We start from the raw sequence: 22226 nt of genomic DNA on the forward strand, positions 1-22226 counted from the left end.
GGGTTTTGGTTTCCTCACCTGTAAAATAAGCAGACTGGATCAGAGGACTAGAAAAATCACTAAGATTTCCCAGAGTTCTAAATCTATGATTTGATGATCCAGCTCTAGCATGTTAAAGTGTTTTTTCCCAGGTATTACATACTATTTCCCTAATTGGAAATTGAATCTAATTCTCAGAAATTCTATGAAACTGTCCATCATTTATCAAGATATTCCACTTTGAATCCCACCCAGAGCACAAAGAAAGCAATTTTTTGTTTGGGCTTTGAATGCTTTTTCCCCCTTATGTTCCTGTATCTGAATGGAAATTATCCTGCGCTGGGTAGTTTAAGTGTGATACTAGAACAAAATGAGACACATGTAGGTCATTCAAAAGTAAACAAAAAGAGATTTACTTAGCCATAGCAGGAAGAGGATATTCAATAAGGATAGACACTGAGGACACCTTGAATTACTCTAGCCAAATAAAGTTCCTTTATCCATATTAATGCTGCAGCTTGTTGTTGATGTTGTGTTTGTCCTTCGTTCTTGAAGAGGACCATGATATCAATATGATGACATGACTCGCAGTTGAGTAATCTGAGTGAGGGAGGGCTGTGCAAGGTCACCAACCTCACTTTCTTCTCCTGAGCCATCTGGGTCCAGTGGCCTGATATTCATCAGCCAAATCTCATGGAGAAGAGATGCTTCCCCTCCCCCATTCTCTGCTTCTCCTCTTCTCTCTTCCTTTTCTCCTCCTCTTCCTACTTTTCCTGTTCCTCCTCTCCTTCATCCACCACCACCTCCTCCTCTGCTTCTCCTTCTCTTCTTCCTCCTCCACCTCTTTCCTCAGATGATGAGGAAATGACATCAACAATCTTGAGTCCTTAATCATCTGAGTTAACCAAAGCTTGAGAAACATCTTAATATCTTTTCAGCAAAAATTAGCCTAACCTGTATGGGATAGGGAAGGTTTAAGATAGTATTCCCAACGCAGAAATAAAACAAAATTTATATTAAAAAAATATTCATCCCCGATTAGATGGAATTTGGAGAAGCAGTAACTATAGCAGAAAAAGTGGTGGACTTAACGTCAGAAGACTTAGAGTTGGTTCATAGGCCAACGCTGGCACTTGGGTGTCAGATTATGGACAAATTATTTCCCCTCTCTGAATCTCAGTTTTTCTTATCTATGAATTAGGGATATTGGCACTTGCACTACTTAACTGATAGGGTAGATGTAAAGGGAAAAGTTATAAACCTTAGAGTATCATATAAATGTAAGTCATTTTCTAGCATATTGTTTTCTGTTCTGGATATCATATTTGAAGAAAGCCTGTCAAACTGGAGAACATACAGCAGAGAGCCTCCCGTATAGAGAGAGGACTGGAGATCAGGGCACAAGAGGGTCTGCAGAACATTCTTGGGGTGTTTAGCCCGGAGAAGAGAAGATGTTGGAGGGATACAATAGTTATCTTCAAGTATTCACAGGCCACCATGTTCAACTTGGCTCCGAAGAGCAATAGGGTGAAAATTTTTAGGAGTTAAACTCCATAAAATGAAAAAACTTTCTAACAGTGGTGGTTTTGTTGTACAGTTACTTTAGTCATGTCTGACTCTTCATGATCCCTTTGGGGGTTTTCTTGGCAGAGATACTGGAGTGGTTTGTCATTTCCTTCTCCAGCTCATTTTACAGATGAAGAAACTGAGGTAAATGGGGCTAAGTGACTTGCCCAGGGTCACATAGCTAGGAAGTGGCTAAGGGCAGATCCGGACTCAGGAAGATGAGTCTTTCTGACTCCAGGCCCAGAGCTCCTATCCACTGCAACGCCATCTAGCTACTTTAACAACTGGAGCTGGCACAGTGTAGAAAGTTGCTTCTACCTCACTGGAGGCTAGATGAATACCTGCTGGGGACATTGCCAAAGGATCTCTGTTTAGACATGGGCTCATGGATTCTATAAAAACAGGCTACAGGTGGATATGACCTGAGGGTCATACAGGATCACGGTATACTTTGTTAACATGTTAAGGCCTCATCAGGTCCTTTGTAGTTTTTTTTATCCATGTAATGTTCCTATTTAGTAGAATGCAAACTTCTTGAAGGCAGAAAATGTTTCATTTTTGTCTTAATCTCCCTGGTTTCTAGAATCTGCCTTGTATACAGTAAGTGTTTAAAAAGGTTTGTTGTATTAAACTGAGTCAGGATAAAATCTCACTCTTTCTAATTTTAAATCCCATGATCTAGTCTGTTCTCTCAGTCTCAGTCCAGGGTGGGATCCTTAATTATCATACTACAATGACTCAGGTGGGAGGCTTTGTGCTATAGAGGAAAGGGCATTGACTCTGGATTCAACAGACCTGGGTTCATATCCTGCCCTGGTGCTTGTTATTGGCATGTCTTTGGGAAAGTCATTTACTTCTTAGACCTTCAACTTCCTCTTCTATAAATCAAGGGTTAAAGTAGATGCCCTCCAAGTTTTCTTTCAACTTGAGATGGATGTTCTATTTATGGCAGAACCTGAATTCGCATATAGGGGCCACCTCATGTACTGAAAGCTCCCCTAAAAATTTCCAGAGAAATGAGGACTTGGTATTTGGGGGTGTTGGAGATAACAAACTTCCCAGCTGCTATAGGTCATGTCATGGTTGAGAGTTGAAGGATGTGGAAGTTTTAAAATGAAGACATGATTCCCTCATTGGCTGTTTAGCCAGAGGAGCTAAATGATTCAGTGATCCTTTAAAAATGACTAGGACTCCCTGTCTTGCTCAGGCTGGAAGTATAGGGGTTACTCATAGGGTTAATCCCATTCTGATTGACCTGTCCGTTTCTGAATTGGGCCAGTTCATCCTTCCTTAGGTAGCCTGTTGACCCTTCAATCCTAGGAGTTTAACATATTGATTACAAATTTAGAGCAGATACATTGATAGCTTTAATCCACTAGCCTCACACTTTTTGGCAATAAGGATTTCAGCTACGTGGCTAGCTCACCCTGCCTCAGGGGTCCATTTAAAAGGAGTAACAGCTGCTCTCTCAATTGACTTTCAACTCTCCAGATGGCATCTGAAGACTCTAAGACTTCTAGGGAGGGATGGGACATGGGCTAGCCCTTTCCTATTCTGGCATCATGGTGACCACTATATCATGTGGCTATTAGTGTAGGGAGTCTCTCCCAGGTGAGCTTGTACTTGGACCCTGGCTGTCTTTTATGCTTTGTACTTCCTTTTCTGAGTCAGTGACCAAGCAGAAACCTCAAGATGGGCATATCTAGTATGGTGACCTTGTGAGTTTGACAGGTTCAGAGATCCATTAGTTTATGGAGTAGAGTAGAATGATCAGGGAAGTTCTCCAGCAGAGGAGATGATCACCAGCAGGAATTATTTGCACAATGCAGAAGTGAGGTGAAATGTGGCTTTGCCTATTTGATGGTCCCCCAAACTACTTAAGGTTCTGATGAGGTTTAATTATCACACTTAATATTGTAACAATATATATAAAGGTGACTAAGATGTTTTCTACGATATAGATTAAGTTAAGGAGTCCAGCCTAGGAGATAAATGACAATAATTGAATCCTGTTGTAAGTTATTCTGTTGTGAATACTCTGTACTTTAGCATTTCTTTGTGTGTGTTTAGGAAATAAATACCTGTCCCATACCTGATTTACACTGTACATTGAGTGCCTTTTACCATCCATCTTTGGGGTCAATGTAGACATAAGTCAAAACTTAAACTTAAAATAAATTGTTCCAAGGCATCCAGATGAGGGTTTTAATAAGCCATAATATGCAAAAAGTGTGCCTAACACTCCTTGTCAGAAGACGGATTGAATTCGGTCCTAATGGGACAGCACTGTAACCTCACAGTGGAGAAGGAAAAGAGGCAAGGGTCCAGGCCTTTGGGCCAGGCAGGGGTTCCTCACTGTTAGATATGATGCTGTGTGGATAGGAAGAAGTCCAATCTATTCTGGGTCTGCTTCTCTTTTATACATTTGAATTGTTATTTCAGCAGCGGCCATAAGGTGTCAGCAGTTTTCAACTTTTCAATTACTTCTCAGCTCCTCCCTCTCCCTCCTGTGCCTCTCCCCTCCCCTCCTCTCCTTTCTTCCAGACAACTGGTCCAAGCACTTAGATTAATAGAATGTCAGGGCTGGAAAGGACCTTAGAAATTTTTGAGTCCAACCCCCTCATTTAATAGGGAGAGGGAACTGCAGCCCAGAGAGGAAACTTAACTTGCCCAAGGCCAAAGAACTATTTTGCTCAGCCAAAATTCTCCATATCTCCCACCTTCCATTTAGCATGTGGGCTGGACCATCTAAATCCATGTCCTGTGACCTCCAGGGAGACAGTTCATGCTGGAGACATGATATCTTTCCTGAGGGAGTTTTGACAGGACAGGTTCAGTTGTTTTCCACTCTAGGTTTGTTGGATTTACACCACCTCCCTCCTTCCTCCACCCCTATTTCACATCTTTACTTTTCTGTTTCCACTGCCTAGGCAAGAAACATCTTGAAATGTCACCCAAACCCGAAAGGGCTTCCAGGGTCAGTGGGTGGGGGTGAGGGTGAGAGGGAGAAAAGTTTATATAAATGCAGGAGAGAACCCAAGGATTCAGATTCTTAACTTTCCCCTTTATTTAGGTGAGTGGTGTGCTCTGTCATCACTGGAATAGCGAAGAACCCAGGGGGTATCCTGGTTTCAAATTGTTTGGCTTAATCTCTACCAGACCAACCTTCTTCCTTGGGGTGTGGGAGAAAGAGGAAAAAAGGGGAGCAACGTAGCTCTCAAGTGACCATAGCGGAGCATCTCTGGAAGGAATGGATTGAAGTTCAGTTCCTGCCTAGGGAGGCAGAGATGGGGGCAAGAGATGCTTCTCCCCCAAGCTGTTATTGATCACCTCAAATTACGAATTAAAATTTCCATGGATATCTTGCATCACTCCAGTAGAATATAGGCTTCATGAAGTTGGGAATAATTTTGGTTTTGTCTCTGTATTACCATTGCCTAGGACAATGTCTTGCACATAGTTAAGTGCCCAGTTAATGTGGCTAGAGAAGGAGGGGAGCAGAGAAGGAAATTTGTCCTCTGGCCCTCAAACTCTGCCTAGGACAGACCTCTGTAGGACCCTTTTTGGGGGAGGGGAGAGGCTATTACAGGCAATCTTCATCCTTATATTCTTACACTTTCTTAGAGACAGCTAGGTGGCTCAGTGGATAAATTGCTGGGTTTGGATTCAGGAAGATGAGTTCAAATTTGACCTTAGACACGAACTCTGTGGCCCTGGGCAAATCACTTAACCTCAATTTCCTTGACTGAAAAATGGGGATAATAATAGCACCTACCTCCCAAAAGTTTTTGGGAGGTTCAAATACTAGTACAGTGCCTGACACACAGCAGGTATTTAATAAATGCTTGTTTCCGCCTTTCCTTTCTCCTGTGGGCATTTTTCAGTGTTGAGGAGATGGTGCTGAAAGGGTTTAAACGGTTGGGGTGGGGAGGAATGGCAAAGATGGGTACTCCATGCCCAAAGTCACTGGCTTAGAGAGGTCTGGACAACAGGACTCCTGGTTTTATTTCCCATTGTTTGTGATGGGGAGGGCTCAGAAAGAATTCTAGGTTATTGTGGGAGAGGAGATCCTGTGAAAATAGCTGGTTGGGGTTCTCTTTTCGGTCACTTTTTGGTCTCATTTTCTTTTCTTCTTCAACCTCTCTGTCTCTGTCTGTCTGTCTCTCTCCCTCTCTCTCTCTCTCTTTCTCCAGACTCCAGGTTCCAAGTTCCATTCAGAGCAATTCTTTGCTTCTTTCAAGCTGTCCGGCTTCCTTGCTCTTCAAGAAAAAGACTTCAGATGCTGCAGAAAAAGCTGGACAGTCATCCCTCTGGCTTCCCCTAAATAGCTCTCTCTCTTTCTCTTTCTCCTCTCTCTCTGCTTCTCTCTCTCTCTCCTATCTCTCCTCCTTCTCTCCTCTCTCTCCTTCCCTACCCCCCCCCTCCATTTCTCTCTCTCTCTATCTCTCTCCATTTTTCTCTCTCCTCTCTCTTTCTCTCTCTTCATTTCTCTCTCTTTGTCTCTCCTCTTTCTCTCCTTTCTCTCTGTCTCTCTCCTCTCTCCTTCACTCTCTCTCTTCCCCTCCCTTTCTTTCCCTCTCTCCCTCTCTCTCTCATTTGGGCTCCCCCACCTCTGGGAAGGAGCTGGGGGTGTGGCCAGGGGCCGGTATAAAGTCCGGGGGAGCTGGGCTCGGCCAAGCATTGCTGCACTGAGTCCCCCTGGTTGACGGCATCGGGCTGAGAATGCTGCTCACAGGCCCTGCTACCAGGCACTCTCCCGTTCAGCCAGCTTACTAAGTTCCTTGGCTGTCTCCTTGGTTAACAGAAGTCTTCTATCTGGGGCTGAATCACGAAGGGCACCTGCCCCAGCCTGCCTGTTTGTGACCTCGCGTTGCCCGGACCCACCTACCTCTCCTAACTGTTGCTGGTCCTGCTCCTTACCTGCTTACACCTCGACTGGTCATGTTGCCCCTCTGCCTTGTGGCTGGGCTGCTGCTAGCCGCTGTGCCAGGGCTATGTCAGGGAGACGAGGCCATTCACTGCCCACCTTGTTCAGAGGAGAAGCTGGCACGCTGCCAGCCCCCAACGGGTTGTGAGGAGTTGGTCCGGGAGCCTGGCTGTGGCTGCTGCGCCACCTGTGCCCTGAGTAAGGGGATGCCCTGCGGTGTGTACACTGCCCGCTGTGGCTCAGGCCTACGCTGCTACCCACCTCGAGGGGTGGAGAAGCCCCTTCACACGCTGATGCATGGACAAGGGATATGCATGGAGCTGGCAGAGATTGAGGCCATCCAGGAGAGTCTGCAGACCACGGGTAAGAAGCCCTCAGCCCCCAACCCTGACCTGCTTGTCCTCTGCCCCTCTATTCTCCTTCCCACCTCAGGCCCAAGTCACTGTTTGACAATTAGCCTCTTCTCCCCTCTTTGGTCCTTGAGTCTGTCCCATCCCCTTGCCCCCAGGGTTGGGGTGAGTGTAAGAACACTTGGTGGTGTTGCCTAGGCACAAGGACAGGCGCAAATCAAAACAATTACCAGAAGACTGGAGCAAATCGTCTTTGAGAGCACATCTGGTCTCATCCTCTTTCTAGCCTTCAGGGACCTTGTGTCCTCTGCAGGGCAGGCTAGGTGCTGTGGTCTTGTGGCTGGCAGGGAAGGGACTAATAAGTCTCAGGTCCCTCAAGCTTCCTCAGCCTTAGGTCTTTCCTCATAGATCAGAGCTGCTCTGCTCTTTGTCTTACTTTGGAAGATGGAGCTTGCCAAGGGAACGACTCAGCAGAGTCTGGAAGGATGGGGGGGGGCCAGGAAGACTTTGCGTACATATATGTGTGAATTTTTTTTTTTTGGTGGGGGTAGAAGAGGGAAAAGAATAGGAATAGGAGAGAGCCAAATAGTTCCAATATAGTTCCTGATCCAAGACCTTCCTCCTTTAAATCTGCTTGAAAGCAGATTGGTGAAACCTAAGTGGTCTTGGGCACCAAGTTTATCATTAAGGTAGAATTCATGGAATTGGAGAAAACTAGATTAGAGGGGCTTTGGGAAATGGTGGAAGAATTCCCCTTCCCCAAAGCCCTCAGTTCGTCTCTCAGAACTAGAGGAGAAGGATGTGTGGGGTCATTCAGGGGCAGCAGGGGAAAAGGTTGGCTGTCTGCCCAATCTGGAGCCATTCTTTTCCATGTTATAGAAATGCCACTCACCTCTTTCCTGGCAGTTGCCATTTTTAGGGAGTTGGATAGGGAAGCCCTCTCTCTGAAGCCACCTGAAGTTTTGGCTCCCAGATCTGGATGGGTAGAGTTAATGTGAGTGTATTAATTATTTTGGAGACTGGAAAATTGAGAAACTAAAAAAGTGTGTGAGGAGAAGACAATCTCCCCCACCCCCAACCTCTCCCTCCCTCCCTCTCTCTCTGTCTGTCTGTCTGTCTCTCTCTCTGTTTCTCTTTCTCTCGCTCCCTAGTGCTTGAGGCTTTCTCATTGTTAAGTCTTAGCTCCAGACGCTGGGGCTCTGGGCCCCTAAGCTTCCTGACCCTAAGGCCCCAGCCTCTTTGCTTCCTCACTACTCTGCAGCTGCTGGGAGCAGGATGCAGGTTGCTGGGGAAAACAGGAAGGAGACAGCCCTTAGGGGTCCTGACCTCAGCCCTGCCTGCCCCATCAACTCACTAGGCAAGGAAAGGTGGTGTGTGTGTGTATGTGTGTGTGTGTGTGTGTGTGTGTGTGTGTGTGCATGCACTCATTTTTTTTTGGGTGACAGGATGGCAGTTGTATCCCCCATGCCCATGGCCCTCTGAGTAGCACATGTTTTCCATTCCATGTTCTCTCTAGGACTCAGTTTGATTCTGAAAACTCTAAGGGAGAAGGAAGAAAGGTGTCCTGTTGGTGAGGGCATCCAGTGCCCTACATGCTCAGCCTTTGCCAGGGTTGAACAGTTTAGGCTTGAGATTGGGTCTTCAGTGAAACAGACATAAGGTGCCTGGAACCTTCCAAACACCTCCCAACTCCCTCCATACTCAATCACTAGATAGAGAGTGTCCAGGAGCTCAGGCCCCTGTTGGACCTCTTCCCAGCAAAAGCAAAGAGGGAAGACTCCCCCTTTCCTGTCCTGCTGCCCATGTTTGGCTCTAGCCGAGGTCATGGCTTGCTTTTCCCCAAGCAGAAGAATCTTTGGAAGCTTTCTTCCCAAGGAGCTCTCTCTTTCCACCCCAGCTCTGATCCTCAGGAAACTTTCTTCTTTATTCAGAGTCCTTCCAGACAGAGTGAAAGGGAGGGAAAGGTGATGAGTAGGCATGCTTGGAGTGCCCTTCTCATGCGGAACAACTGTGGTCCAGCTGCCTCACATGTCTCTCTGCCCTACTCCACCTCCAGCCTCCGTTCATCTTGAGATTCTCAGCCTATCCATCCATACTGAAGGCAGAAGATGCCTGGTCCATCCCCCCAGCTCCACCCCTCTCCAAGTGGGACGGGCAGGTTGTGCATTAACAAAGAGGAGGTCGCCAGAGGTGAGAGGCCAAGGAACATCTGCGTCAGAGGTCTGAATCTGCTGCCAACAGCAGTAGCCACAGCAGCTGCTGCATCACTGGTTGTATGTTGACCATTACCTATTGGCATCTTCCAGTAAGGACATCGGAAGGGTCTAGAGATAAGAACAAGGCTAGGGGACTCTTAAGTTCTGGCCTGGGTCCTCCCAGGATGGATAGAAGTAAGGGGGGTGGAGCAGGAGAAGGAATGTTGGGCCTGGGTTAATTTTTATCCCACATAGCAAACAGTATCTCTTTACCTCAGTACCAGGAACGCAGTCACCTTATGGGAACGGGGCATTCCCAGAAATCTGCTTCCCTGGGGGTAGGGCGAATGGACAGTTGTGGTCTGGAGAGGGGGAGGACTGGCTTGTTTTGTTTGCTTTTCTCAATTGGATGAACTAGGGACTATAGGTGCCTTGGGCTCTAGGAGCTGGCCATTTAAAGAAACAGACTCACTCAGGGATGATCGTATAGGACTATAAGGTTAGAGCTAGAGGGAACATTAGAGGTCATTGAATCCAACCCCCCTCCCCCATTTTACAAATGAAGAAACTGAGTCCCTCAAAGGTCAAGTGATTTAGACCAAGGTTACAAAGCTAGGGATAAGACTTCCATTCCAGTGCTATTGTCTCTGTGCCATGCTCCTCTGTCTCCATACATTCTCTTATAGTGGCTGGAGTTGGAGGAGGGCTAGGGTGACAAAGCCTCCAGTCTGGGACTCAGAATGTCTAAATTCTTGGACAGTCTTCTAAACTCTGTTTATGATGTAGTGGCTTCCTGTATCATAGGGACCCTAGTTAAAATTTTCCTCAGAGACCTGTGTCTTCTGGCTCTAAGACAAAAGTTGGATGTGGACATAAGGCCTCTGATAATAACAACTTGCCCCAACTATGTAGATGATTAGGCCTACAATTCACAGAAATGAGTTGTAGACAAGTGTCTTATCAGTTCCTGATTGATCAAACAAGAGTCCTGGGAGAGCCCTAATGGGAGAAAGGGAGAAGATGAAGTTGGGGGGGCAGGGATGAGATGCTAAGGTAAGGGTCAGATACCTGGGAGATGGTCAGGTGAGAAGGGACACTGGTAGACAGAAGCAAACACTTTGGAGGGAGCTGGGAGATATTGAAGAAGAGAGTGATTTTACTGTCTTTCTAGTGTCAGTGATAAGCCAAATTTTGTGCTAGTAAACATGATTAAGAAAAAGAGCATCTTCTGTCTGCAACCTATATTTAGGGCCCTTCTCTCTGAGGTCAGTAGTGTTGTCAAATAGGGATTGGTACCTTCTTGGAGCCAAGCTTCAGAGGAAGGGGCTGGGTTGATCACTCCGTCCTCTGAGTCCCCTCTCTCAATGACAAGGCTTGGATGCCTGCCTAGGTGCTGAGTGCCCCACCCAGTGTGGTACCCAGTGTGGGTGGTCTTGGCTCCAGCCAAAGGGAAGCAGAGGGAGGAGCAGCCTCTTTTGGCTGGTGACCCTTCAGATTTTGGCAGTGGTTTGTTGGAGGGAAGGCTCCATTGGCCCAACTTATGGGTCCCCTCCCTTAAGGGGTCCGAAGGTGGTTGGAGAGAGGGAAGACAGAGTCATGAGGATCGAGGGTTATTGGCTTATGGAAGGGTGTGAGGGGAAGAATGAAGTCATGTAGAAAGAAGAGGAAGACGATAAACTAACTGTGGTCTTTGCTACCCTATCATCTCTGAGCTGGGAGATATCCATTCAGCTGGCCTCAGTTTGGGTCCCTTTTCCTTCCTAACCTATCCAAGCTGGGACTTTGTCTTCATCAGTTACTGGATGATGGCCTATCTTGCTCCAAGGCCTCAGGAACCCCACCATCCAAACAAGTCTTTCTGAGGGTCAGCTCTGAGAAATCTTGGGCTATTTTACTTAGAGGGGGAATGATTCTGCCACCCTGCCATGGGGAATATACACTGGAGTCTAAGTGGGATAGATTGGGGAGGGAAGAAGATACTTTGGCCATAGTACCAAGATGCTTAGGCACCTTGGGGATAAAGCTGGGTCTGCTCCATTTTGAATCCTGGTCAGTATTTTAGAAAACTGGCTCTTTGACACTTCTATAAAGCCAAACAATAATTCCAACCCCAGTTAATAGGGAAAAGGGTTAGGGGTGAAGCATGGAGGACAGATATGGAGGCTTTATTCCCTGGTTATTAGGACCAGAATGGCTCCTGTTAGGAAAAGGACTTGTTAAGTGCCAAATGAAAAGTCAACAAAGGAAAAAAGTCAGTGTGTCACTGAACTGGAGAGGGGAGAGGTTGTTAAGGGTGGTGTGTGTGTGTGTGTGTGTGTAGTTAGACGTACACTGAGTTAACCCCCAAATTCTCTCTCTCTGTAAGAGAAGCCTTGTATGTGGAAGAGCAGAGCTGTTTTCCTTGACTTTTCTGACAAAAAGTTAAGGATAGGCCGTAAATGCTCCATGTTTCTCTTAAAAAAAAAGCAAATCCTCAAACTCCTTAAGCTTCCTTCTCATTGTAAAGTGGGGTGTTCTTTTATTTATTTAAAACAGAGGTTCTTTACCTTTTTTGTTTTGGTGTATCCTGGGATCCCTTCTCAGAATAAAGCTCTTAAATACATTGGACCATAAAGGAAACCAATTATATTGAAATACAGTTATCAAAATATTAAAAAGAAGAATTTTATAGATCCCAGCTTAAAAACTCTTGGGTCAAAATGACCTCTCTAACATCTCAGGGGTGCCCCTAAGTACCAGCATCCAAGGTTGTGTAAGTCTCCATGGACATCTCTGTGTCTTTTATGGTGGTAGAGGATTTGATCCTATTCCTTCTTAGCTTTCATCTTTCCAGCCTAGAGTGGTTTTTTATTTTTAGTCTGTCTTTACTGGGAAACTCTTCTCTCTCTCCCTTCCTATTCCCCCTTTTCTTTGGATCTTACCTACTGACAATAGACAAACACTGACAAAGATGTTAACCTATAGTGTCTTAGAGTTCTGAACAGCAACCCTATGAAGCGGTTAACTTCATTGGGCAGAAGAAGAAACTGAGGCCCAGATTGGGCAAGCAGCCTCCATCAGTCACAGAAATTGTCATATTCAAGACTAGAACCCCTGTCACCTGCCTCTCATGTTTATTTGCCTTTCCTCCACACCAAACAACTTCATAGCTCTTTCAAGCCAAGTCAGTTGACATGATTTCCCATTTAAAGGTCTCTCTTCGAAGAGTCACCATGGTTGTATACAGGTAGAAGACAATACTCTTGGTTTTATTTTCAGGTGACAAGAATGTCCAATATTTTATGGACTTTTCTGTTCACAATAGCAAAAGGGAAGATGTTCAGGGGAACAGTCTGTAATGACTCCTAGACCCCTTTGTTAGGTTGTTAAAGAGTTCAGAGAAGGCAAGTTTTGAGTCTTTTTCCCTAAATATATCACCTTTTCCTTAGACACAAGGAAATTCGTTTGCAGCTTTTCTGCCTACTTGTACAGATTTGTGAGGTCATCCAATGATTCATAGAATCATAAGATTTCTTGTTGGATAGAACCTTAATCCGTATCACCCTCTCCTTTATTTTACAGATAAGAAAACTGAGGTCCAGAGAGTGGAGTGATTTGTCCAAGGTTGCACAGTTAGTGAGTGACAAAGCAGGGATTCAAACCCAAATTTTGGGTTCTTTTTAGAACAAAAGTTTTATGTCATCTGCAGATTTTGAGCGTTCTCTGTGGATTCCCCTTTCCAGATAATTAGCAAAGAAATATTCAATAAGATGAAATGAAGCAGCACTTGCTGAGATTACTGCCTTTTGTTCCAATTTATCCCTACCTTTTGTTCCTATCTCTAAGCCAGTCCCCTATCCCTGGACAAAACATTTTCCCCAATCTCATGGTGACTCACTTGGAATAGTCTTTGGTGTGGAACCAAGTCAAAGACCTTTTGAAAGTCTGATTTCCTCCCTGTTTGGTTTCCTTTTGTCCACTTTTTTTTCTTTAATAACCCCCCTTCAAAGAACTCAGAGAATAAAAAGAGAGCTGAAACCTAGGTTTGGCTGGGGCTGAAAAATGCCATTTGACCTAAAGGCGGCATTGGGATAGCTGCCACGCCTGGAGCAACCTGTAACCTCCTTGAGAAAAAAAGGCTCTGACACAAACCAGATGTGGCCTCCTGTCTAGCTGCCAACATCTGGAATTCTGGCTAGGGCTTTTTTTACTCAGTCTGACTATGGGCTGCCAAGATTGAAGATTTTAGAGGTGACCCTACTCATGGAGGGGCACTTTTGACCTTTCTTTTCATCCTCAACTGTTATCACCATTTTTGATGAAGAGAAAGAACCTCAGCCTGACTTGACATCTGGATCTCAGGGATGGATTTAGGCTCAGCTAGAGTTTTCTGGGGGTCCCAGTGATGGGATAAGAACTCAGCTGTATTTCTTTTTTCTTCCCCCTATGAGAGATTTGGCTTTGGTTGTAGACCTCCCACTCCAAGTGGACATGTATGCATGGGGCAAGGTTTCTGTCTCTGTGTCTCTCTATCTTTGACTCTCCTTCTCCTACCCTCCCACTTTACTGCCTTCTCTCTCTCTCTTTCTCTTTCTTTCTCTCCCTTCCTCACTCCCTCTGTCTTTGTCTCTCTCTCCCTCTCTCCTTTTTCTCCTGTTCATCCCACACACCCATATAACTCTTATACTTGTATATATTCATGAATTTGGCATACCTCCTCAATCATTCACGCTTATACTATTCCACACTTTCCCACACACCCCTGATTACAAACTCAAATCCACAGGCAATCATTCAAAGCTCATATACCAGCACCTTAACATACACTCACGCATATCCAATCATACCCATGAGCTGAATTCATCAAGTTGAGTCACACACACACATACACACACACACACACACACACACACACACACACACACACACACACACACACACACACACACACATACTCCCTGTCAGGCAAAGGCATACACACATTCGTATACACATTCACACTTCCTCCCTCCCACCTAACCCATGGAGAGAGCCATTTTGGTCCCAGTTTGACATCATTCATGGAAATTTTGATTCAGACCATTTGGAAGAAGGTCAGAAGAGCCAGCAGCTCTGGGAATCCCCCTGGGCTTGGCCCAGCCAGCAGCATGAAAAAACATAAAGGGAGGTGGGAAGAGAACTAGGGAGAATGGAGCCAACAGGTTGACAGAAGATCAGGAGAGGAGGACAAGTGAGCGGCTAGAGCAGAGAGCAGACCTGCAGGCCTTAGACCTCCCTGCTAGGCCTCCAGAGACCCTTCTGGGCTGTCTGGGCAGCTCTTGCTGGTGAATCATCTGAAGGCCCACTCAGAGACTTTATTCTTCCTGGAGGACATAGGCAAAGGCAGGAAAGCATAAGTCATGCCCACAGGAGGCTAGGTATGCTACCCCCAATGCCAGCTCACTGGTTAGGGCCTTAGAGTGTAAGCTGTTGCTTTCTCCTTCCCATTTGAATCAGGGCTAACAGGAGAGGTACCTCTGTTCCAAATGGACCAGATGCCCTACTTCCATGGGGGAGTCTCCCCCTTGGATTCATGGAAAGTAATAAAATCACAGATCTAGAGTTGGAAGGGACCTGAGAAGCTACCAAGTCAAAACCCCTCTTGAAGAAACTGAGGCCCAGAGAGGTTAAGTAGTTCAGTTGTGTCTGACTCATTGTGACTCTATGGACCATGGCATGCCAACACTCTCCATAGGGTTATCTTGGCAAAGAAACTGGAGTGGTTTGCCATTTCCTTCTCCAGTGGATTAAGGCAAACAGAAGTTAAGTGACTAGCTCAGGGTCACACAGCTAGTAAGTTGCTGAGGCTGGATTTGAATCCAAGTGTTCTTGACTCCAGGCCCAGAACTCTATCTACTGAGCCATCTAGATGCCTCTCTGTTATAAGTAGTAGCAGCTTTCATTTATACAGGGCATTAAGGTTTGCAAAGCACTGTACATAGATCCTTTGGTCCTCACAACAACCCTGTGAAATGCCAGCAATTATTATCCCCATTTTCACATGAAGAAATGGAGGCTGCGAGAAGTTAAGGGGCTTGTCCAAGGTCAGGCAGCTAGTAAGTATCTGAGGCAGACTCTGAACTCAGGTTTTGCTGATCTTAGGTCAAGTACTCTATCCATTGTGCCACACAGCTGCCTCCCAAGACTGAGAGACTTGAGTGGGGAGTGGTGGGAAAGGTTGTGCAGTTAGCTTTTGCCCCCATCTTTGGCACTGACCCTCTGTCTTCCCCACCCCCACCCTGTGGCTACAGACAAGGAGGAGAGTGAGCACCCCAACAACAGCTTCAGCCCTTGCAGCGCCCATGACCGCAAATGCCTGCAGAAGCACTTAGCCAAAATCCGGGGCCTGAACAGCAACAGCGGCAAGATGAAGAATGTTGGCAGTGTAGCCCACCGCGAAGACAGTCGGCCCATGGTGAGGCCCCTCCTCCTTCTCCCAAACTTAGATGATTGCCAATCCATGGCATTCATTCAACATTTATTAAGCACGAAGAATGTCTGAGATTCTCCTGGGTTACTCATTTTATTGTAGCATGCATGACTAATCCTCATCCCACACCTCTCTCTTTCCTAACATCCCTTTTCCTCTTTCCTTTTCCTCCGAATGTGGCCCTGTCCCTCTGATCTAGTGACCCTGATCCTCTGCCCAATCCCTTCCTAGCACCTGCTGTTCTCTAGTGTTCCCCTTGGCCCTTGACCATATTCCCTACTAATCTCCAGGCCTTGCTGCTTACCTCCACTGTGCCTCCGGCTCCTAGTCCTCTTCCCCTGGTTCTCCATCCCCTTCTCTTTTTCTCTTGTGTCCTCTTAGTCCTTGAACCTTTCCCCCAGTATCCTTTGGGTCTTGGTACTTTCCTGCAGTGTCACCTGCCCCTCAGCCCTGATGCCTCTCTCCCAGGATCCTTCCAAACCCCATTCTTCTTGTCTGGTGTCCTCCCAACCCTTGGTCCTCTTCCCATCAGATCCTCCTAGGCCTTACTCTTCTGTAGTGTCTCTACTCCAGCCCCTGTCCACCACTATCTCTGTGGCCTCCAGGACTCCACTGACCATTTCCTCTTTCTGTCTCAGCTTCCCTCCCCATGCTCCTCTTTTAGCAGTGCGCCCTAACCTTTGTCTCTCTGTCCCTACGCATTCCCCCATCTCCCAGATACTCCTGTATCCTCTACCAACTCAGGGAGCCCTAAGGCCAAGCTATGTGACTTTGCTCACTTCCTGTAGACTCAGGGTTCCTGTCAGAGTGAACTACACAGGGCTTTGGAGCGTCTGGCAGCATCTCAGGGTCGTACCCATGAGGACCTGTACATGATCCCCATCCCCAACTGTGACCGCAACGGCAACTTCCACCCCAAGCAGGTAGGTCATGGCTCCCAACACTTTCCAATTATCTACAATCCCTGATTCTTCTCAAGGTCACTAACTATTATGGTCAAGACCCCCAAACCCAGCAGAAATCTGGACCCACATTCTAACTCTAATGATAGCCTTCATCCTGACCTCAAATCTAACCACAGTTTTGGGGCCAACTTTGATCCCAACCCCAGCCCTAATTCTAACCTTGGCTCCAATCATGGAACCATGGGTCATGAGCATTGGAAGGGAGGGACTTTAGGAGCCACAGGAACAGAATTTTAGGACTGGAAAGTATCTTAGAGGTCATCTATCCAATATCTTCATTTTTACTGATGATGAAATGGAGGTGAAGCACCTTGTCCAGGGTCCAGCAAATGATAAATGGCAGTCTTAGAGTTTGAACCCAGGATGTCTGAATCCAAATCCAGTCTGCTTTCCGTTACACTGAATTCACTCTGCAAGCATAATGGTCATGTGGAGGATAGAGCACTGGGCCTAGAGTCAGGAATACTGAAGTTCAGGTCAAGCCTCAGCTACATACTAGTGGTGTGGCCCTGGGTGAGTCACTTACTTGCTGCCTGTCTCAGTTTCCCCAACTATAAAATGCAGATAATAGAAGCACCTACTTTTGAGGGTTATTGTGAAGACCAAATGAGACAACATTTGTAAAGTGTTTAGTATAGTGCCTGGCACATAGTAAATGCTTAATAAATGTTTGCTTTCTTCCTTCTTTTCTTCTTCCTTCTTTCTTTCCTTCCTTCTTTCTTTTCCTTCCTTTCTTTTCTCCCTTTCTTCCTTCCCCCCTCACTTCCTTTCTTCCTTCCTTCTTTTCTTTTTTCGTTCCTTCCTTCCACAATAACTGTCCATATTCAGAGACAATTATTGAATTACACTGTTCCTGGGTTTGTCATCTCCCAGAAGAACTTCTACTGGACTATTACTATCAAGGAGTGGGACATTTCTGAGCATATTGGGCAGGAAGGTCACTTAGTTCAACCTTGTCCTTTAAGAGCAGTGGACACTAAGATCCAGAGAAGTCACATGACTCACCCAAAGTCATTAAGCTGGTCAGTAGCAGATAGGCACCAGAATTGTCATCTCCTGCTTCCCAGTCTAGGAGGTTATGGTAGACTGTCTTTGTACTGTGTTTGTTTATCTTTCAATCTGGCCACCCTACTGCTTGCTAATTGCTTTGTAAATGCGTGACCCCAGCCTGATGTTCTCTATAGCTCTTCCTGGTCCCTGAAGGCCTGAGATCTTAGCTCCTTCTTTCCTGGAGGCGGGGAAAAGTCAGTCTGGTTAGACCATGATGGAGTCACAGCCAGCTTCCTCACCTTTCCCTTTGATCCCCACCAACTTCAGTATCTATGAAAAGAGCGTAGGTCCATCCTCCTGCTTCTGGACAGGCTGAGGGGTCAGGGTACCCAGGATCTGATTCTCAGTTCTGCTGCCACATTGCTGTGTGACTTTGAACAAGTCACTTCCTCTCACTAGCCTTTGGTTTTCTCATGTAGAGAGGGTTGGTCTAAATGTGTGTCACCATCCTTTCCAGCCAATAGTCCTGTAATTCTAACAAAGATGTGGCTGAATCCAATGGAAGCTAGATCTCACAGCTGAAGAGCTGAACTCAGTCAGGGCAGAGGGAAGATCATGGGATCAGATATTTATAGCTGGAAGGAACTTTGGAGGCCATATAGGGCAATTCCTTTATTTGTAGGTGAGGAAATGGATTTTCAGAGAGACTGTGACTTGAACAAGGTCACACAGCTATCAGGTGTCTGAAGCAGGCTTTGAACCCTGATTCCCAACTCAGTATTCTCTCTATCTTAGCTGTCAGAAAGGACATAAGATCCAATATGGAATTACTGACCTTGATCTCCTCTGTTTCTCCAAATGTTGGGATGGTGGAGGTCTTCGTGGTTGGTCACAAGAACCTGAGGCTTAGCTGACCCTGCTTATGTTCAAGCAGACCTTCTAATTTATACTGCTATGGCAGAAGAGACAATAGACTTGGTCTTTTTGGCCCCAGACAGCAGAACTAGGAGAACTGGGTGGAATTTACCAAGAGGTAAATTTAGACTTAACTAAAATGAAAACTTTCCCCAAATTAGAGCTATCAAAAATGGAATGGAAAAAGTTGATTTCCTTTCACTTAGGGGTCTTTAAAAGAAGGCTGGGTAAGCATTTGTTGGAAATATTGTATAAGAGATACCAGTATAGGTAATGGTTAGATTAGTTGGTCTCTGAGGTTCCTTCTAACTTTGAGATTCTGCCATTTTGTTCTCTATTTCACTGAGTAAAACATGAATCAGTGGATAAACATTTATTAAGCTCCTGTGTGCTAGGTATTGTGCTAAGCTCTGGAGATACAAAAAGAGGCAAAAGACAGTCTCTGCCCTAAGGATCTTAAAATTTAATGGAAGAGTATGAAAGACTAGAAAACATGCTTGCTAGTACATATTAGTTGCAAGTCTGGAGGTAAATCCTCTGAAAGCCAGCTGTGGCACAGGGAAAAGAAAATTGGTTTAGTCAGCGAGACCTGGATTCAAGTCTTGCCTTTGACTATGGGCAAGTTATTTCATCTCCCATTACCCCAGGAAACTGCATAAGATTGTGAATGAATGAGAAAGTGAGGATGTGTAGTGATGGTTTCCTTTTCTGGGAGTTTCCTGTGATAATGAAATCAGGTCAAGGCTTCTTAAAAAAATGAAATCTCAAATTCTACCCTTACCATAATCTCAGCCCTAACTCTAAACTGTCTAATTCTTCTCACCTAGTCCAAGGTGGACACACACACACACACACACACACACACACACACACCATCCCCTCTTCTTTCCACTCCTCAGACATACACCCAAATTCTGCTCTCAGTCTTCCAGCAGTTTATCAGTTTGCTCTTTTGTGCTCTGTAAATTCTTGAGGGCAGCTAAGTGGTGCAGTGGATAGAGTGCCAGGCCTTGAATTAGCAAGACCTGAGTTCAAATCTGGCCTCAGATACTTTCCTAGTTGTGTGACCCTGGATAAGTCACTTAACCTCTGTTTGACTTGGAGGCAGCTAGGTCGCTCAGTGGATAAAGCAGTGGGCTTGGAGCCAGGAAGGGCCAAGTTAAAATCTAGTCTTAAACACTCATTAGTGTGTGATCCTGAGCAAGTCACTTAATCCTGTTTGCCTCAGTTTCCTCATTTGTCAAACAAACTGGAGAAGGAAATGGCAAACCACTCCAATATCTCTGCCAAGAAAATCTCAAGTGAGAGAGTCTGAAGAGGACTGAATAACAATATTCTTCAAAATTATTTTTATTTATTTTTAACATTCATTTAAAAATATTGAGTTCTGAATTTCCTCCCTCCCTCCCTTGATTTCTGTGCCCACTGAGAAGGCACGAACTGTGATATCAATTACATAAACAATACTCTTGACTGGCACCCTGGTGTGGTGGATCAGATACTAGATTTTGGAATCAGGAAAATCTGGGTTCGGATCCTGCATCTGACAATTATTGGCTGTGTGAAGATACCAGAGAAGTCATTTAACCTCTCTGTGCCTCAGTTTCCTCATCTATAAAATTAAGAGGCAGGATTAATGACCTCTTTGTCCCTTCCAGCTCTAAATCTATAATCCTTTGAATACCAGTTTCCCTTGGTTGATGGGTTGACTTGGTTCTTTCTCCCAAGAACACTTGAATGCTTTCTCTATCACCTTGGCTTTAAGACAGGGTCAAAGAGGGGGTGGGGTGTGTCTAGGTTTGACTGTTTTCTGTATATGAAATAACCCTACCCTGCCCTTGTTTCTGACAGTGCCACCCAGCCCTGGATGGGCAGCGGGGGAAATGCTGGTGTGTGGACCGGAAGACAGGGGTGAGGCTCTCTGGAGGGCTGGAGCTGAGAGGAGAGCTAGACTGTCACCAGGCATCAGACGGCCTCCGAGATTGAGCTGTTTGAGGCCCACAGGCAGGGGTTCCCGAAACACCACCCCCCACCCCAAGAGACCAAGGAACCCACTGAGTCTGTGTTTGAATTGGGGGAGGGTGGAGGGAGGCCAGAAAGTCCTTCCTTCCTCCTCCTTGGCCTGGCCTTAATATCTAATCCAGATTTCTCCCCTTGGTGTGAGTGTGCCCTTTGAAATGTCCTTCTTTGGGCTCCGGTAGCCCAAGGTCTGGGAGTGTGTAGACTCCCATGGCTGTATCCCCAAACTGATCCTGAATTCTAGTCTTCAGCCTCCTGGGGATGTTTGCTCCTCACCCTCTTAGTCTGGTGAGTCAGGGGAATGGGTACCAGAAAAGGGTTGGTCTGTAGAAGAGCATTCTCAGTCTAGAAAGAATAGTATTGAGGCAGCTCAGTGTAGTGGTTAGAGAGCTGACCTCAGAGCCAGGAGGACCTGGGTTAGGGTCCCATCTCTGACCCTGATTGGCTGTGTGACCCTAGGCAAGTCAATTAACCTCTCCATTCTCTCAAACTTTAAGTTTCAGAGAAGTTGTCAACTTGCATTAGGAAAGAGAATTTCAAAACTCCTGTACCAATGCCACTACAGATCCAGTCTCTGTCCTAGAGGAAGTAATAGGGAGAAGGCAAATACTCAGTTCAATTCTTCTAGCCACTTTGGGCCCTGTGATAGGTAGGGAATTTGGAGGGGTCCAAATGCAGCTTTTGTGGGTTGAGGATGTGGATGGGGAAAGACTTGTTAGATTCAGCTAACAAAGTGCCCCAGCTCTTCTCAATCAAGTAGACAAGTAGATTTTTTTGCTTTTTTTTCTCCTCTTGGTCAAAGACTCTTTTCCCCCTTTTCCTCCCCCACTGACTCCTAGCTTCAGGGACAGTGCCACGTTCCAGCCCACATGGGTCACCCTTGGTTGCACCACAAATACGACACACAGTCATTGGCTTCCTTCGAGGTTAGGTCCTGTGTTGCCTCTGATAGCCCAGGCAAAGAAGGGAGCATATTGGCCGGTCACGCTTAGCCAGGATGCTCATATTCACACTGGCTTGGGTGGTTCTCTGGGTTATAAAGGGGGTGGAGGCAGGAGGGAAGCAGGCTTGAGGAGGGACTAGAAAGTCAGGAAGGAACAAGCAGCCAAGATGTCAGGCACAATCGGGCATGAGATGATTAAGGAAGTTAACATTATAGAATTTTGAAAGAAGTGGGGGTGTTTGATTCAGTGCTAGAGATAGGGAAAAGGAAGGGATGTAATCCAGCAGTCCTGGATTTTGGTCTCTTCCCAACTCTCCCATCCCATCCCACCCTGGCTTCTGTAGGCCTCTTTCCCATCCTGGCCCAACCTCCCCACGCTTCCCACTTGTCCTATGCAACGCCTCTCCTGATGGCCTGGCCTAGCCAGGCTTTTACCCTGTCACTTCTGCGGGATGCACTGCTCTGAAGACATGCTAGCTTTCTTCCAGCAGACAGCAGGTCACCGCACCGTGTTTTGCATAGGGACCTACCAAATCAGCGATTAGCGATGTTTGGTTGTTGTATGTGTGTGTGTGTTTTTTTAAACAAAACAAAACTGAAAAATGTCCCGGTGATATTGTCTGATTGATTTATTTTTGATACTGGGTAGGGTAGGGCTGGAGAGGAAGTGGAGGACTAGAGAATTTGGAAGAGACAAGGACATTCCTCGAGGCTCTGGGCCTGTTAACACTTCCCTCTCCAGCAGAAGCATTTCTTCACTCACCCCGTACACCAACCCCAATGCCACATGTATAGGAGAATATTACATATTTATATAACTCTTGAGAGGCAGTGTGAAGTAATGAAGGAAGGGCCAGCCTTGGGGTCAGGAAGACCTGAGTGCTGCCTCTCCCTCATACTGGCTATGCGACAGTGGGGGACAATGGAAA

At 46.0% G+C, this 22226-nt stretch overlaps 1 protein-coding gene across 1 annotated transcript; it reads left to right on the forward strand.

The window, feature by feature from the left end:
- The first annotated feature begins 6189 nt into the window (after positions 1-6189).
- On the forward strand, positions 6190-21902 carry IGFBP4 (insulin like growth factor binding protein 4). Its single transcript, XM_072646367.1, has 4 exons — positions 6190-6835; positions 15287-15450; positions 16254-16388; positions 20187-21902. Exons 1-4 carry the CDS (start codon positions 6487-6489, stop codon positions 20319-20321), a joined length of 783 nt encoding a protein of 260 aa, XP_072502468.1. The 5' UTR covers positions 6190-6486; the 3' UTR covers positions 20322-21902.
- The last annotated feature ends 324 nt before the right edge of the window (positions 21903-22226 follow it).

Source organism: Notamacropus eugenii, chromosome 2 (genome assembly GCF_028372415.1).
Source record: "Notamacropus eugenii isolate mMacEug1 chromosome 2, mMacEug1.pri_v2, whole genome shotgun sequence".
Lineage (NCBI taxonomy): Eukaryota > Metazoa > Chordata > Mammalia > Diprotodontia > Macropodidae > Notamacropus > Notamacropus eugenii.

What these genes read in the sequence shown, in the direction of transcription:
- IGFBP4 (XM_072646367.1), top strand. Translation starts at nt 6,487, where the DNA reads ATGTTGCCCCTCTGCCTTGTGGCTGGGCTGCTGCTAGCCGCTGTGCCA. An exon ending in GCGAAGACAGTCGGCCCATG is followed by an intron (nt 15,451 to 16,253) that starts GTGAGGCCCCTC and finishes CACTTCCTGTAG; the next exon opens with ACTCAGGGTTCCTGTCAGAG. An exon ending in GCAACTTCCACCCCAAGCAG is followed by an intron (nt 16,389 to 20,186) that starts GTAGGTCATGGC and finishes TGTTTCTGACAG; the next exon opens with TGCCACCCAGCCCTGGATGG.